This window comes from Anser cygnoides, chromosome 4, assembly GCF_040182565.1.
Source record: "Anser cygnoides isolate HZ-2024a breed goose chromosome 4, Taihu_goose_T2T_genome, whole genome shotgun sequence".
Taxonomy (NCBI): domain Eukaryota; kingdom Metazoa; phylum Chordata; class Aves; order Anseriformes; family Anatidae; genus Anser; species Anser cygnoides.
Genome location: NC_089876.1, coordinates 62,786,243 through 62,804,266, shown reverse-complemented (window position 1 = coordinate 62,804,266; position 18,024 = coordinate 62,786,243). Strand labels below are relative to the sequence as shown.

At 37.0% G+C, this 18,024-nt stretch overlaps 1 protein-coding gene across 3 annotated transcripts in view; it reads left to right on the top strand.

Moving 5' to 3' along the window:
- The first annotated feature begins 13,989 nt into the window (after positions 1 to 13,989).
- The window catches only part of TUSC3 (tumor suppressor candidate 3), a 124,231-nt gene continuing 120,196 nt past the window's right edge, over positions 13,990 to 18,024 (top strand). For all 3 annotated transcript variants that reach the window (XM_066996269.1, XM_066996270.1, XM_066996268.1), the window contains exon 1: positions 13,990 to 14,188. In XM_066996269.1, the coding sequence (XP_066852370.1) occupies positions 14,051 to 14,188 (138 nt within the window). In that variant the 5' untranslated portion in view covers positions 13,990 to 14,050. The remainder of the gene's footprint in view (positions 14,189 to 18,024) is intronic.

Below are 18,024 nucleotides of genomic sequence, written 5' to 3'. Positions count from 1 at the left end.
TATCTGCCATGTTCTGTGGCTCTGTCATGTAAAATAGCTTTTATTCCTTTTCCTTGAGAGTGCCATACGCTGATTTCAGTTGTTTTAAGTATTATGAGAAATTGTCATTGTGTATTTGCCTTTTCCATGACTTCCTCTTACAGATGAAGAAGCCCAGCTCCCAGTTCCTCTTTCCTACCTTTGATCATTCTAGTTCCTGTTCTGTTGAAATTTTAAAATCTCCATTCTGTTCTTCTTGAGAATTTCTTCAATACTGCACTTTTTATTCCTAGTTTAAAACACTCTCTAAAATGGTCAGAGATCCATACTGTTGTAAAGCTGTTGTAACAACATACAAGAAAACTTCCTTATTCCAGAGTCCTCACTTCTAACTGTACTGTGTATTTACCAATTCGTAACACAGCATTGCTGCTCAGTCACGTTCAATTTCTAATAACGGCTATTAAACAATTACTATTATAATTTATATTTTTATGTAATGAATGATGCTAAGTTACACATTACAAAAACGTAAGTCAGAGAAGACATTACTTTTACCAACTGGCTTTTCGAAAAAGGCATATTTACATTTTGCTTATGCATCTGACTATGAACAAGTACATTAAAAATAATTGAATTCCATTTAGCTAGAACTTACATTTCAAAGCTGTCTTTATGTGATAAATATGAATCCACAACAGGCATAACTCCATGGCAGAGGATGCAAGATTGAAGAATTTGGATTGGTCATCAGAACTGGAAGTTACCAGAAGTCCTTAAATGTTTTTACAAGCAACAGAAATATTACTGACTAAAATCACAACTCAATCATCAGTCCCTTTATGAAGGCAAAATTGGGTGCATGCTCTGTCTATGGGATTGTAACACAACTGATAGGCTGGAGGAATTTTCTTGGGAGTTAGCTTGGCATCAGTCTGTTAAATGAAAAGAGGAAAACAGATGAAACAAATCATGTGTGTCCTGTTTTATTTTCCCGTATCTGCTTCCAAATACAATATTTGATTTCATGAGCTTGGCTTTTTACTATAATAAATTTACTTAGCTTTTCCTTCTGAGTATTCCAGATTTGTAAACGATTTCAAGAGAGCTGCCAAGTCACAGGAATTTCATTCACGAGGAAGTGGTGGACCTAAATGATGAGACTCATCTTTTCTCACAGTGCCCAGCAGAAGGTCAGGCATTCCCTAAGGCCTTCTCAAGAATCCAAAAGCCATCTGGAAACTGGTACCACAGAGAAGTACTTAGAGAGAAGTACCTTTCAAGACAAACTCTCAGCTAGAGTCTCCTTTCATTGCATCAGAGCTGTGAGGCTGTTGGTGGAATACTTGGCAGACTACCTAAAGAAAATAACAGCTCACATCCTGACCTAACATGAAGTCTATTGTGTTCAAGCAATAGGTAGAATACTACACAGAAAAGCTAGTCAGCATTCCTTTTGGTGCCCATTATATTATAACGTAGTTACAGAATGGATAATGTCAGATTACCCAAAGTTTTTTTTTTCCCCTTTTCTTTTTATAATGTTTCTTTATTTTGTTTCCCCCAGGATACTTCAGTTTGTCTGGTTATTTAACTCATTAACATACATGTATTTTTACAGCCAGTCATCGTTCCTGAATGTTCACTTTTATCTGTGATTGCATTCACAGCCATTTGTGCTGGCTGTCAAATATAATCTGGCTGTTGCAATTAGTTCAGCTAAGACAGTAACAGAACAGTGGAGGCAGAGGTCAGACTTTACAACGCTCCCAAACTGTGACTCTTCATAAATTAAATTCTAAGTGGTACTAGAAGAAACGCTGTTGTTTTCTAAGGAAAGTAACAACTCCTTCTTCCATTCAACTTATTTTTGGTGAAAAAACACCTACCTCGACACAAATACAACAGACAAACATTCACTTTTGCCCTCATTATCACAAGTTGTGAATGCAATTTATCAATTTAATTCGTTCATTTTTTCCCCTTTCTTTTCTTTTTCTTTATTGTATTGACATATACCAGACTATTTTTTCAAATTCCTCTGACATGACAGATGATTGTGGAGGTTTCTCCAGGCTAGCACTGCACTGGCACTGACCATGTGTTGTACATGGTTCACAGCTGCAAAGACAAATTAGCTCCAGTATCATCCCACCGCCTGCTCTTAGGTCTAGTACATACAGAAGTAGAATTCAGATGTTTTATACTTGCAGTGTAGGTATCATCTTACAGTGTAATACTGACTTGGCTCTGACAAGTGTTTTTTGCAAAGAAAAATGTCCCAAAATTGTTTTACAAACGCAGATGGTAAATTCTGTCCACAAATACAAACACACCTCATGATACTGGAAGTAGAAACAGCATAGTAAGACAGCAAGCAGATTAGTTTGTTGGACTATCTATAAATTATGCTTTTTACATTTCTGTGTACTAGAAAATATTACTGAAAGAGAATATAATTTGTGGCAATTACATTAATTAGACTACTGGGATTCATTTTTCAAGAGGTTCTATCCTTTTCATGCTTATATAACCCTATATTGTGACTAAGCCATCATATTGATACAGAGTTGAAGAGCACTTGCATTTTATATATTTTTTTGAATATCCCCTAATTAGGACAGATGATTCAGTCTAAGATTCCCATTAAAGAGCTTAGTAAAGTGTATTTTTTTTTTAATTTGTCATAATAATGGTACACGAGCATGACATGATAGTTACCTTAAATTCAGTCAAAGAAATTAACAGTTAGTTGTTTGTTTAAAAAAAAAAAAAGTCTAAGTCCTTGCTTATACAGCAAAAGGTTATTGTAAAACTACTCTAAGTGTTGTGCTTTTGCTCATTAATTTGTTTCACATTGTATGGTGATACGCTCATCTGCTGACAAGAATAATTGCTCATCTTTTAATTAAATTGTTAAAGAATGATAGAGGATACTAGATTGTGAGAATACTGATTATATTTTACTAATTTCAGTCCACTTTTAAAACTTTAGATATAAAATTTGATTTGAAGTCTATGAACATTTGAAGTGTGACATCTCTTTTGGATTTTAATCCCAACCCACCTTTTTGCACTATTAGCTTTTTATTTCATCTTTAGATGTTAGATACCTATAAAAATAATTGCATATGTTTTAATATATAATTTTATATATAATTTTTATATTGGCAGAAATAAAGAACATAAGGCACAGTTATTTTGGTACCAGGCATGCATTCCCAGGTGTAATGGTTTCATTCAGATACTTTTCTCTGTTGATATCAACAATTGTCACAACAGAAATGGTAAGTATAGATTTCTTTTACCTATGTTAATTTTTATCAGGAAACTGAGTTCTCATGAACTTAATCATATTGATTCTGTAGGGCTGGTAATCACATCCACATCATGGCAAGTCTTTCATTTGACTGAGTTTTGGAAAATGAAGAAACCAAAGTGGTTATTTTCTGCAATTCTGTTTGATCATCTGAATAAAATCTATTTTATCACAGATTCTGTCCTCTGGATTCCAAATACACAAGAGTATATATAAACTTCAAGTGCTTGGCAAGAAACATGTAGGCAGTACTCACTGAACAAATGTATCTAAGAAGTTTTGTAGGCAGAGGCAAATTTTTAAGAAATTATGACTACAACCTCAGTGAAACAAAACAAGTCCGACATCTCCTGCGTAATGAACCATGCATTTTTACATATTTCTTATTAAGTTTGTGTCAAGAATAATTTGTTTTGACGTAATATTTCAGACAGTTTTTAGAAACAAAATTGAGCAAGTCATTCTATGTTCCACAAATGTCCTTCAGCTGAAAGACATCCTTTCAGCTTCTTTACTGTTGACTTTTTCTTAAAAAGCTGCAGATTTCTCCAGTGTTTGAAGGTTAACAGCTTTGAAAATAAGACTTAAAATGTCCATTAGTGAAACAAAATGAAACCAAAGGTAACCCATTATATTAAAGAAAATAAATCTGCTTTCAATTATCTGAAACAGGCCACTGAATTTTATTTGGTCACTCCTGAAACAAGCTTTAACTTTGGACAACAATGTATCTGTAAGAATGTCATTCGGTCTTGACTTCAAGTGATTGAGAATATCTAGAGAAGCTTTTCCAACAGCTCAGTGCTAATATTGTTGACATCTTGCACCGCGTGTTCAATGTGAATGAATTTAACTTCAGTTTCTATTGCTGATTCCTGTTACAGCTTTTTCACATTGAAGATGTCTTTTCTCTACATATATACCTGTTGACTGTAATCACGTTATGCTATATACATCTCTTGAATTAGTTTGAACTTCCTTAATCTTTACAGTAGCATAACTTAGAGCTCACATTATTCTTGTGAATAATTACCCTTTACACATCATTCTGGTTTTAACTTCATTTCATGAAGTGCAGGTACTATATGATCCAACTTTGGTCTTTCTAGTTTCTAGAAAACATTAATACTGTCCTAATTCAATTTTATATCCCTTCACTTATGCATGGAAGAATTGTGCTAGAGAACTACAATATAACAATGACAGGTTATGTTAAATGAGTTTCTAACATAACCCCTAGGTCACAGGTAATTGCCATTTTTCCATCCTTTAACTGTTCCCTAAATTTTTTGTTTTTATGTTTTGGCCTTCATTTATTGTCATTGCAACTGTGTAACCTAAGTTAATAAATTAATGCAAATGATATGTTTTTAAAATGCAGAGTGAGGCTTCAGAACAACAAGGATTTCCTCCCACGTTGTGATGCTGATTCTATTAATAGCAGCAGCTCGCAAAACTAAAAGCCCATTAAATACCACATCTGTCAGACTTTGCTTAAGCATGTAAGCCGTTGAAGTCTGGTTTGGCAATTGTCTTACTGAAACAGAACCAGGTACTGGGTCACAACACTGTGCTTCAGATCATAGCTAAATCACATATTTGCCATGTGTGTTTATAATAAGCTGTTTTGAGATGGATGGCTTACAATTTTCTACATGAGGTCAGAGAATACATTAAAGCTGTACTGGGGAAAGAATAAGGTGACAGACATCTAACTGCAAGAGGTGATGCATGACTAGCAACAGTGGTTCTTGAAGCTCTCAATACGCACAGCTTATTCAGGCATGTTAGCTGTCACGTTAGGGAAGACAGCATGGATAATGAAGTCTTACGAAGTTCACAAGATGCAGGTTGGCAGTTCTTACAGGTGCTATCATTTTTATTCTGTAAGATATCCTCCCAACCCATATGAGGGAAACAGAAGGATGTAGTGAAAAATTGTCCATCAGTCACATGTTTTTACAGTCCTTCAGAGGAAGCAAAGTGAAGGGAGATTCTCACTGTCCACAAGGCTTTTCGTTCTGTATTCTCTCTCTTCCCTCTAGTGCGGCTGTATAGGCAAGCCTTAAAACACATGTAAATGAAATCTTAAAAAAAAATCTAAATGTAAGGGAGAAGACTGCTTTGTGATGACTTGAAAAATTTGTTCAGTGGAGAAAATATATATATATATTTTATTTTATTTTTATTTTATTATTTTTTATTTTTTTGAATGATGAAAATGAAGTGCCACTAGGGGACATTCATAGCCTGTAAACTGAGATGCCATCCCAACAGCATCATCTGATAGTCTTCTGGTTTGGGGAACCTCACCTGAAGACTAAGGCCTGTCTCAAGTAGAATAGTTTTTTTAAGAAACACGTATCAGTAAAAACTTCTCCCAAAATCAAACTTCTCCCAAATCAAATACAAAGCAGGAGACATACCACAAGTTTGAAATACATGATATTTCAGGAAAATTAATATTAAAAGTAATAATGGTTAGAAGCCTACAAAAGTCAGTGTCATTTTCTATCCATGGGAATTTGGAATTCCTTTCTTTAAGGAATAATTATCAATAGGGATGAAAAAAAAATCATTAAGAAATAATATTGTACATTCATTATTAAAGATCTTTGAAATGTTTCCATTACCTTTATTTAATATCAGATAATTAAAATTATCCTGATGTACTTGATGAATAATTTACAATTTATTTTGTTGCTTAATTTTTAAGATATTTAAGACAGTTAAACTTATACAATCCTTTTCCTCTGAAAATGTCACATGCAAAAAGCTTCTTCAATAGGTGTTTATTTTCTTTATGCCAGAAATATGTACCTTACTGTAGGTAGCCATGTTTTGTTTTTGTCTTGCTAGAACCATTTGATTTTTCTAGATCCTAAGGGGAGTTATTGAAAGCTGTAAACTCAGGAACTGAGTTTAAAACCATAAACAGTATAGAGGATTTTCTTACAGGACAGAATCCGGCTTCCTCTTTGAAGAACATGGGAATGTTTTTTATTTGGTTGGTTTGGTTTTGGTTTTGTTTTCCTGGGATTTTAGAGAGGTTCATACCCATCAATGCTCTATCCATCTCTCACAAGGTAGGGCCCTTTGTCATATTTTCTTTCATTGCACACACTCTAGAAGAAAAAAACAGACTTTTATAACCATACCAAAAAGTCTGAAAGTGATGCGTACTGAAAAAGGGCAATTAAAATTTCATGTGCTATCAACATTCACCTCAGAGCATGCTTAGGTGAATGCATGTAAGAACACTCATGAATTCTCTCCTTAAGTTATTATTTGCAAGTGTGTTGTGGTTTAACCCGGCTGGCAGCTAAACACCACACAGCTGTTCGCTCACCCTCCCCCTCCCTCTCTGGGATGGGGGAGAGAAACGGGAAAGTGAAGCCGGTGAGTTGAGATAAAGACAGTTTATTAAGACAGGAATATAATAATATAAGGAATATAAGGAATATAATAATAACAATAATAATAATAATAGTGATAATGATAATAGTATTAACAATAATAATGTGTAAGAAAACAAGTGATGCACAATGCAATTGCTCACCACCCGCTGACCGATGCCCAGCCTATTCCCGAGCAGCCGGCCCCCCCACCCCGGCCAGCCACCCCTATATATTGTTTAGCATGACGTCAGATGGTATGGAATACCCCTTTGGCCAGTTTGGGTCAGCTGTCCTGGGTCTGTCCCCTCCCAGCTCCTGCTGCACCCCCAGCCTGCTCGCTGGCAGGACAGAGCGAGAAGCCGAAAAGTCCTTGGCCTGGTGTAAACACTGCTCTGCAACAATTAAAACATCAGCATGTTATCAGCGCTCTTCTCATCCTAATCCAAAACATAGCACCCTACCAGCTACTATGAGCTACTTAACTCTGTCCTAACTGGAACCAGGACAAAGTGAAATACTGATATTTCAGCTAATTAAATCTGTAATAGCTTATTTAAAGTAGCCACTTATTTTATTTTCATCTGATGTTCTTATCACCTTTAACAATGAAAAATCATTTTGAGTATCTACCATAAACTTGTACAATACTCAGTAGTACTTGATTTTTTTTTAATTAATTACAATATTTATTTTTCAACTAATCAAATGTTAATTTGTTGTTCCTTAAAAGCACACAATCTGAACTGGTGTTTAACATAAATATTTATTATTTTAAAGTAAAATGGTGTTTCAGTACTCTATTACAATTATTATTGGAACAGATTAAACCTTATGGTGTGCTATAAAAAGACTCATTATTGATGCGGAAATAATGTAAATTTGTCTTAACTCTCCAAGAGAAGAAATAACTAGCATTCTCAAAGGCATCAAAGGCAACCTTTCCACAGGGAGACACGTAAAAGAAATTACTTTTGAAAAAACCACCTGGGCTGCGTGACTTGGGATTTTTTTCAAGATCCTTTCTTTTGTTAATGAAATACTCATACCTAAGACTAGTAAGTATTTTACATGCCCTTAATTTTCATGACCCTCAAGATATTGTTAAAATAATTTGCATTTGATCTTGGTGTGCTGTGCTGCATCCCTAAATTGTCACCAACCACAACAGTTACGAAGACAATAATTGAAATTGGGACTATAATTTTTCAATACTATAAAATTTTAGTAGCTTTTGGATGATATTTCTTGTACTTTGTCCCTCACAATATTCCTGTCTTCCTCATAGGTCCTATAGTAATTATATATTTACCCCTGTACTTCCAGAAATCAAAGCCAGGCTTTGTGTGGCAAGAGGAAGCTCCTATTTTAGGCACCCATTAGGAAATGTAAAATTCAGGGTTCTCAGGAGAGTGATTGTTATGTCTGTACTTCAAAATGCAGATCACTTTCCATTTATTCACCCAAAGTATTAAATTTGTGTATTATATTTCCACAGATGGTCTTAATTTGCCCCAAGTTCTACCAACCAACATTTTGATGCTTAGTCTGAAGAAGTACCTGCACAGACAATAAAAACTGAAATTAAAATTGTTCTTAGAGAGTAATTCAACTGATCCCTAAAACTAGCATCTAAAATACTTGCTATCTTTGATTAGTTCAGAAAAAATTTACTAAAATATAACTAGGTGACACAAATCCAACTTATACCCCCAGTAAGAATCACTGTGACATTCGTATCAAACATTTACTTTGGTCTGGATTGTGGAGTGAGATATTAAAATGCATAAGCAACTTCATACCCATAAGATACCTTTCTTTTTTATATTCACATTTCAAACTTTGAGTTTTCATTCAAAATAGCATAGCTATTGGGAGAGGAATGAGTTATAGTGATGCTCCTTAAGAATTAAAGGTGCCCATTGGCATAATTTTCAAGATTTATTATGCAACTATTTGCCAACAATGGAAAATTTCAACAAGCTTTTTAGTCCAGATGTTCATGAGCAAAAACTGGACAGCTGATACACAAATCAAGTCTTCACCATCATTTTTTTAAATCTTATTTAAGCCATTAAATATGCACACTTTTTGAAAACAAAATAAAATGTAAATTTTAAATTAATTGGGAAATTGTATGAATTTGCACTTACTATAGAACAGTTAAAACTGTATTAATGAGTTGCAAATGATTTTGCCGTTCATTGGGGAACTGAAATATATTTTTCTGAATGTTTTGGCTTTCATTTTCCTAGCTCTGTTTTTTACTACCTGATGTTAATGGATGTCTGTAACTTTCCTTTAAGGCTAAAAATATGTCTGTGATATGATAGATGATATATTAGTGCTTACAGATAAAGGAACTTTGTAGAATAAGATCAGCCAAAACCATACTAAACAAACAAAACATGGCATCAGGGCTAAATAAGCATAAGGCTAAAAACAGTCTGAGAATTGTTTAACAAGGGTCAGGACTCTTAACCACACTTTCTTACGTTTTATCAATGTGGTGCAAAATTAGACAAATCAGCAGCACAATCTGATCTTAGGTATTCCTTTCAAGTACTAGGAACTCCGTTGCTGATATACACTTATATATCTATGTATTTTTATATCTTTAAATATAGTGTTATACGGAAAATTCTTGGTTATGCTTAGATTGCTGTCCAAATTTTCCAGAATACATGGATTATTCTATTCCATGACTTTCTTTATCCAAGACAAAATGTAATGCATTCATAATAATATGAAAAGATTTGAATATGAAACATCAATTTATTAACAAAGAAAAATCTGAAAGTTTTCAAAACAAAATAAATTGATATGTATGGCATGTTGGTGCAGATGTAAAGTGATTTTTTTTTGTCCAATTCCATCCAGCAATTATTTTTTTTTGCATAATACTCTATGGAATCCTAGTTTAAGTTAATGAAACAGGGGAATGATAGAAAAAATATATCACTTGGATTTGTATACATAAATAAGAGATTTACTAAAATTAAATGTAATAAAAAATACTAAAGTTAAAAAGGTACAAAGTTCTGTAGTCAGTCTTTTCATAGCACTTGTCTATTCTATTGCAAAAGGGGTATAAAGCATGCTGATAGAATTGATGTTCAACAGTGAACTCAGTACGCTTTGTTGCAAGTACTAGGCTGTACTCTTGAGGAATGAATCAAAGTCTTGCTCAGGAAGAAATGATTCTGGAAAAAAATTTTATGGTTTCAGTTCAAGAAGGCATTCTCAGTATTATCCGCCTGACCAACTGTTGCCTGAAGTCCAGAGAGAGAAAAATGTAATAGTTCACTTAGTAAACTGGCGAGCTTGGATGGCTGGCAGGTAGCTAGGTGGTTTTATCTTTTTTACGAAGACTAAACAAAGTCCAGAAAAGGAATCAGCAACTGCTGTACTACTGCTCATGAGCAGATTTTTTTTTTCTGATGGTATGCATTAGGACCTGTGCAATGCAAAAACCCAAGAGCCTCGATGTCTTGAAAAGTACATCTGTGACAGATAAAACTCCTATTGATTTCCAAATATTGCAATAGTTTTCTGCCTCAAATTGCTACTTACTGACAGCAATTGATTAATGGCAGCTTGCCACTGTGGGAGGCTGTATCTCCCAGCTACTCCAAGTTTTGTTCTGCATGGTTCATCTTTAACATGAGAAAGAAAAAAATATAACTCAGTAAACCACTCTTCAGACCTGACTTGGATGTGATGTGGCTCATTGGTTAAAGAGATATCAATGGGGCGTGAATGAAAAAAAGCTCTCTGAAGGCTGGCAGCTGAAAGCCAGAAGAGAAGGTATCATTCCATTTGATTGTAGGAGTAAATCCATCTTTCAACTTAAAAGTTTGCATCTTTTGACCTGTGACTGTTAAATGACTATATAAAAGTAATAAAATGGTCCTTAAGAATCTGTGTTTGGTCAGAAGTTTGCAATCTTTTCTCTCAGAAGTAGCCTTTGACACTGTCCGTTAACATCCATCTCTTAAGGAACAGGATTGCATTAATGTAAATTTATTGCAGAAAGTTCTGACACATTTATTTTGATCCCAAATCACAACAAAGTTTTTTTTTTTTCTTCAGAACTTTTTTTTTTGAAGTTTTAATTAAGAAATGTCCAAGAATTTTAGTTTCAAGGTTATCATTGGTTTTAAAGACGCATATAAGCTTTCCCATGACTAAGATGTTTCATGATAGCTTAATAAACTGACCAAACTACTTTGTTTTGGGTGAGGCCAATATTAAATTGTACTTCATAAATGCAATTCCTTTTTTCCATGAAGTTGTAGCACAGAAGCCTCATATGACATTTCTCTCATTAAGCTAAGCAGCTGCTATCATAACTAAATGTTCCAGTGATGGGCTTAAATCAAAACTAAAGCCACACTGCTGAATGGGTACATAGTTTAAGAGGATGTAATGCTGCACTCCCCCCACTTTTTTTTTTTTTTTAATGTTTCTGGATTGCAAGGTTTGATCTGAATTAATCTGATCTGTTGGTTTGTCACGTTCATATCAGCTGTTCCTCATACCACTCTCCCTAGCCAAATTTCGCTCTACTACTTGTCTCCAGTGAAATCAGTGAAATCTTTCCATTAATCCTTCTCCAGCACTGCACTTCTTTTCCAGGCTTTACTCTTACCTCTCTAATTTTTTGAGGAAAGAGATTTTTTTTTTAATTTTGTTAATGAAACACGTTTGAAATTCATACATGTAATTGTACAGCAGCTATGTTCATGTAAAATATCTGTGAGGCTAGTTCCATCACCATAGACTCCAGTTAGCTTTGGAGTGCAAAGAAACACAGGTCACCAATGAGCAAATAAAAACCAGTCAGGAATATGAAAGTTCTGATTGTCATCGAAATCTGTTAGAAAGCTGAGTGAAAAAGAAGCAAAGCTGTCCATGCTGTCATTTTGTGCTAATGTAGCCTCAGAGATTAAAGGCAGCATAAAGAATTCCAGAACCCAAATAGAGGTCATATTGGAGAAGATGGGCCTACATGCTCCGGAAGACATGGAACTTCCAAAACCCTGGAACACATTGGGAAAAACTAATGCTTCTCACTTCTGATCTTCTTACTTTCAACTTGCTCAAACATACAAACCTCTTCCTGTGTCCTGTCTTTCCTTCCTTCAATTTCCTGTTTTCATTCTTTCTTTTGAACTCATTCCTTCTTCATTTGCAAACATTCTATCTTGATCTTACTTTTTATATTTACTCGACAGAGCAAAGTCTGGGTAATTGAGAAAAAAGTCAGCATCTGGATATCACCTTTTTTAGTAATTATGGCGCCCCTGGTATCTGAATTCAAAGTTTATGATCAAGGGCTTTTGAGCCAGCCTTCCTATGTAACATGGATAAAATGGTCTGAACCTTCTTGAACTTAAGACACTGGGATCAATCTTAAGTGTCTGGTAGATTATCTGAATATGATCTGTAATTCCTACGGATATGAGTAACTCCTCAAAGGCACATGGCAAATATAACCGAAAGGAACACAACAGCCTATTCAATGTTTTAAACACATAGTGCTAAGATGTCTGCAGTATCACTGAACTAGCATCTGATATTATCATTAAAATACCATCTAAAAATTCTGTGCTCAAAATAAACAGATACTTTTGAATACTCTCTCAGTGTCTCATCTTTCTATTTTCAGATGGTGTTTTGATTATAAAATTCATAATATTTTTGAGTGACATTACAAAATCTCTGAAGAAATTGATAGTTTTGTCTGTGGAGTCTGTAGCACAGATGTGTATAAATAACTTATGTAGCATAAGGTGAGGACTTGGAGTCTGAGAAAAAATAAGTAGATGCATATTAATTTAACATTACCTAGCTTATGCATTGCAGTATGTATTTCCATGGAAAAAAAAAAATGCAGTTGATGATTTGAATATTGTACCATGCACAAGAATATCAAATTAAAGCTGCATGGTTAATGCTCTGGGAATTATATTCAAATTAACGGTATTAGTGTATTACATGAATATTATTTTCTGCAAAGACAACTTTTAGTGTGAATAGTGAAATTTGAAAAGTGTATGCATACAAACATATGGAAAATAAGGGTCTTCAGTTTTCCTTTTTTATACATGGTCTTGATTAATGAAGCAGTGGTTCTGGCAGCTGCTGTGGTGGCTGGCTGCTAGAGGGATGGGGAATTTTGGCCAGTAGGTAAAGCAGCTCCCCCTGCTCCAGGTGGGCAGAAATACCCATCCGGGGGGGCCACCACCACGTCTGGCGCCACTCTGTTTCTAGGGCCTTGGTACAAAGTATCTGATGGAGACATTCATAGAATCATAGAAACACAAGGTTGGAAAGGACCTACGAGATCATCTAGTCCAACCATCCTCCTATCACCAGTACTATCCACTAAGCTACTAAATCATATCTTGTAGCACCTTGTCCAAGCGCTTCTTGAACACCGCAAGGGACGGTGACTCCACCACCTCCCTGACCAATCTGTTGTCTGACCACTCTGAGAGAAAAAGATTTTCCTGATGTCTAATCTAAATTTCCCCAGGCGCAACTTGTGGCCATTTCCTCAAGTCCTATCATTAGTTATCTGAGAGAAGAGGCTGACCCCCTTCTCACCACAACCTTCCTTCAGGAAGTTGTAGAGTGCAATGAGGCCTCTCCTGAGCCTCCTCTTTTCCAGACCAAACAATCCCAGCTTCCTCAGGCGCTCTTCATAAGGCTTGTGCTCCAGAGCCCTCACCAGATTTGTAGCCCTTCTCTGGACACGCTCCAGGGCCTTGATGTCCTTCTTGTACTGAGGGGCCAAAACCAAACACAGTACTCAAAGTGCAGGCTCAACGGAGCTGAGTACAGGGGAACGATCACCTCCCTGCACCTGATGGCTACACATTTCTAATACAGGCCAGTATGCCATTGGCCTTCATGGCCACCTGGGCACACAGCTGGCTCATGTTCAGCTGAGCATCGATCAACACTCCCAGGTCCCTTTCCTCTTCACAGTCTTCTAGCCACTCAGCCCCAAGCCTGTAGTGCTGCATGGGGTTATTGTGGCCAAAGTGCAGGACCTTGTTGAATGTCATCCCATTCGCCTCAGCCCAGCCAGGGAACATGAAACCCCCACCACACACCCGCACGTAGGGCGCACCGCCCAACACCAATGCCCACCACCTCCGCCAAAATGGCGCCGGTGAGCTCCCTCCAGCACGCGGCGCTGCGAGTGGGACTAGAACTACATCTCCCAGGAGCCGCCGCGCCCCGAGGGCGATGCGATTGGCCGGGGCCGGAGCCCAATCAGCGGCGGGGAGGTGGGCAGCGGTGCCGCAGGTGCTCTGCCCGACGGAGGCCAGCGGCCGGCGGGAAGATGGCGCCGGGCGCCCGGCCGTGGCGGCGGCTATCGGTGCTGGTGCCGCACCCGCCGGCCGGGAGCCGCCTCCTCTTGCTGCTGCTCTTCCTCCTCCTCCTCTGCGGCCAGCTCGGGGGAGGACAGAAAAAGAAGGAGGTAGAAACGTTCGCTTCTTTCGCCCTCCCCCTGCGTCCTCCTCCTTGCCCCGACGGCTCCGCTCCTTCCCCGGCCCCGAGGGGAGGGTGCCTGCGGGGTGGGGGGCGCCGGGCAGCCCCGGGCCGTGCCCCGGCGGAGCGGCTGCTGCGGCCCCTGCCCGGCCCCGTGGCCTCCCACCTGTGGGCCGGGCCCCGTGGGGCCCCCACCCGCAGCGTGGCGGGGGGAGCTGAGCCCTGGCGAGCGAGCAGCAGGAGGGAATTAAGGAAAAATTAAAGAGAAGTTATAGAGAAATTAAAGGTGCCGGCTCGGACGCAGAGGGTCCTGGCGGGTGTGTCCGTGTGCTGCTGCAGGTGCTCAGCCTGCTCGGGGCATCCTGGGGGTGAGGGGAGCAGGAGGAAGGGGCAGCTCGCATTCGGTTTCAGTAGGACTCCTTCAGCAGTAGGGAAACGTGCAAAAAGTGGATTTTAACACATAGTGTTTATGTGTGCCTTATTCAGGTTTTGATGCTAGTGCAGGTTACTACATTTCATCCTGTCTTGCACTCAGTTTCAGGCCAGGTTTTTGCATACCCATCACTAGGCCAGCCAGCAGAATCTCCTTACACTTTCTCTGTAACTTAAGGGTGAAAATAACCTTTTACTGACCAATGAATAACCACAGACTGCTACTGACTGCTACAAAACTGAGCTTTATAGTTTAATTAATTTATTTGCATCCCTTCTTTTCTGTTAGTGTTACCAGACTTGTACTTGGTGGTGGAAAAGGAGAGGGAAAGTTTTGCTAACAAATCATCTCCTTCAACTATATAATCCAGCGGAGAGAATGGTCAAAAATGTTGGTTTTGATGTTCTTTAACTATGTAGGTTATTAAGGTTTATTGGTCAAGGAAGTAAAAGCCCTAATGTAGTCTGTAAAATCCTGATTTAAGTTTCAAAGTAGTGGTCTGACTTTGTGGACTTACCAAGTTAAATAACAATCTCGGAAGTCGAGATAAATCATTTGGGTGTCAAGGTAGAAAATTAACACCTGAACTCTACATGTTCCCCTTTTTTTTGCTTGCTTTTTTTGTTTGTTTGGTTTTGGACAATTTTCTGCAACTGGAAAGAGTAGGCAGTCTTCTGCTATAATTAACTTATTTTTTCAAAATTTTTTTTTTCTTTTTAATAAAATGTGTTTGGTGTTTATCACTATTGATTCTCCCATGCTGTGATGTACTGGCTTTGCAACTTTTGTTGACACTTTCCCGTGGAGTGGCAGCTGTGCTACCAAGATAGCTGAAATAATTTTTATTTCTTTGTAAATGGAATCCTTTCCTGGCAATAAATAATGGCAAATTAAAATGGCCATCTACAAATGCTTTCTATAAAGTTTACCAGTTTTACTGAAGAGACAGTAGATAACAGGATTGTAACAGATACATTTTGCCTAGCTGTTTGGTGATGCTGTTCAAGGTGGTGTTTCTCATCTGAAAAGCTTCTTGCTTGATTTCTTTCTTCTTTAACCTATTTAATTGATGAACTAATGCTTAGCCTTCTGCATAGTTTTACCTCCTCTTTTTAGTCCTGTTTGATACTTCTGCTGGTATAGACAGAACACTTATTGGTGTTACGTAAACATACTGTATCTACAGCTACATCTTTAGAGAAACTACTGCAACATTGTAAGCACTTTCCTCACCCTAAATGCAAACTTAAAGCATAACACAGTGATTTTCAGGGTTTAATTAATTGCATAAATATTATGATTGTCTCTTTGTATGTTTCTGTATAGTATGTATATATGTTTCTGGCCAGCTAAAGCCAGGCTTCTTTTCTTGCCTTGTTACCTACGTGTAGAAAACTGCCCAATATGTGGGGGAAAGGAGGAGGTATATCTGTATGAGAAATACAAAACTTGAACTTTCTCACAGTAAGCCGTTTGGAAATAATATGTACAAAATATTGTCAGGATAATCGTGTAAATCGGAAGAGCACAGAAACTTGTGGTATGGGAGGTTGGGGTTCCTGGTTTGCAACACTGTCTGGAAGCGTAGTTGCAAAAGGCAAAGGTGATGGAGGTTAAGTGAGTAAAATGAGCCTGTTTTTCCACACAAAGACTGACAAGATTGCTGTAGCTTTTGTAGAAGTTGGAAAAATAGTTGAACGTACAGTGAATTCTTGTGAAGTGAACCTTCAAGAGGGAAGTTAATGTAGTAGGGTTAAAATGCCTATCTTGGGAGATAAAAAGATGTCACATCTCAGATTCGTTTTTCTTCTTTGCTTTGTGTGTGCATTTCTTGGGGGTGATTGTATGGAAGGAGAGGTTAAGGACTAGAGAAAAGAAATGTCTTTCCCAATCAACTTTTTTGAAAACCTTGAGTGCTTGAAAAAGTACTTCAAAATGAAATACTTGAGAAGAACTCGAGGTGTTGATATTGGATCATAAGCAAAGAAAGGAACCTTGGTGAAGGCAATGATTTTTATTATTATTATTTTTTCTTTTAAAGTGTCAGCTATGTAGAAAATTATGTATAAATCGTTGTCTGGATTGATTGTTTGAGCGTGTAAGATGGAAATAATGACTACAGAAAAAAAGAGGACTGAGTTAAGCTATTTAATATGTTTGAAGAAATTACTGCTAGCAAGGAAAGACAAATAGAGGAAACTAGAGAAAACTGGCATAACTTTGTGTCGCAGATTCATTGTATTGATTGGTAAATACTATGTTATATCTGTGTTTAGAGTGGAAAATACAAGGTCTTAAACTGCTGAAATACATTGTCCTGTGCAGCAAAATTCTGAACGATAATTACAGAAAGCTGCTGAGTTTCATCTTCAAAAAAAAAAAAAGAATGGTTTTGAATTAGTTCAGAATTAGTTCTGTGGTGTCATGGAAGTTGTAAAATAGCAGCATGAATCCATAAACCTATGAACAGTCTTTTTGCTTCTCTTCAATCCTGCTATTCGCTCTTCTGTATTGTGGACACCCAAGACAGCTTTTGCCACTGAAGAAATATGTAGAAACCATTTGACTCTTTTAACATGCCCAGAGATAAAATATTTTAACTTGGAACTTAGATGAAGACCAACATTGTATCTTTCTCACCAGTCTCACACCTAAAAGCAGTCTTTATAAATTTAACTAGCTCTACAATTTTAATTCTGGTGCTGAGCAGTACCTTTAAGTAAAGCGAAGCAAAAAAAAAAAAATGTTTCTGATTGTGGAAATAGCAGCGACTGAAGAAGTGATTTTTCTTTTGGCAACTGTATTTGTAACTTGAGAAAATAACTGTTTTCACAGTATCTGAAGTAATATAATTGTATTTTAATATAAGCATTTTTCACTAAGGCATATTCTTTCCAATCCTTTTATTTTCTTTATGTGTCTTTTACCTACTTAAAATTTGTGTAACTATTAAAAACCAAAAGAAATCAGAAAATCAGAACGAGACTATTACAACTTGAAATATACCACTTGGCTTTTTATTATAAATTTGCGCGGGTAATTTACATTTCATGTTGCTTTAATATCATTCATTGTTTTATGTCCAAATGGATACGTTCTTTTTGGACTGAAGCACATAAAAGTAAGATATTGGGTTTGCAATATTACAAACTTTACTCTGTATACAAAATGCTTATTTTTGAGCTTTCAGATGGATAATTCAGAAGCTTAATTAAACCACTGATATGCAATTGGAGTAGTTGTTTTTCTGTAGGTAAGTTTGTCGTTACTGCTAATTCAGACACGGGGAAGCTGTCTTTTTATAGTATATCAGCTTTATTTGGGTTAAGTATTTTGTTAAGCTAAAGTCTACTGAAAAAGATGCTGTTGAGGTGTAATGATGTTATAATCAC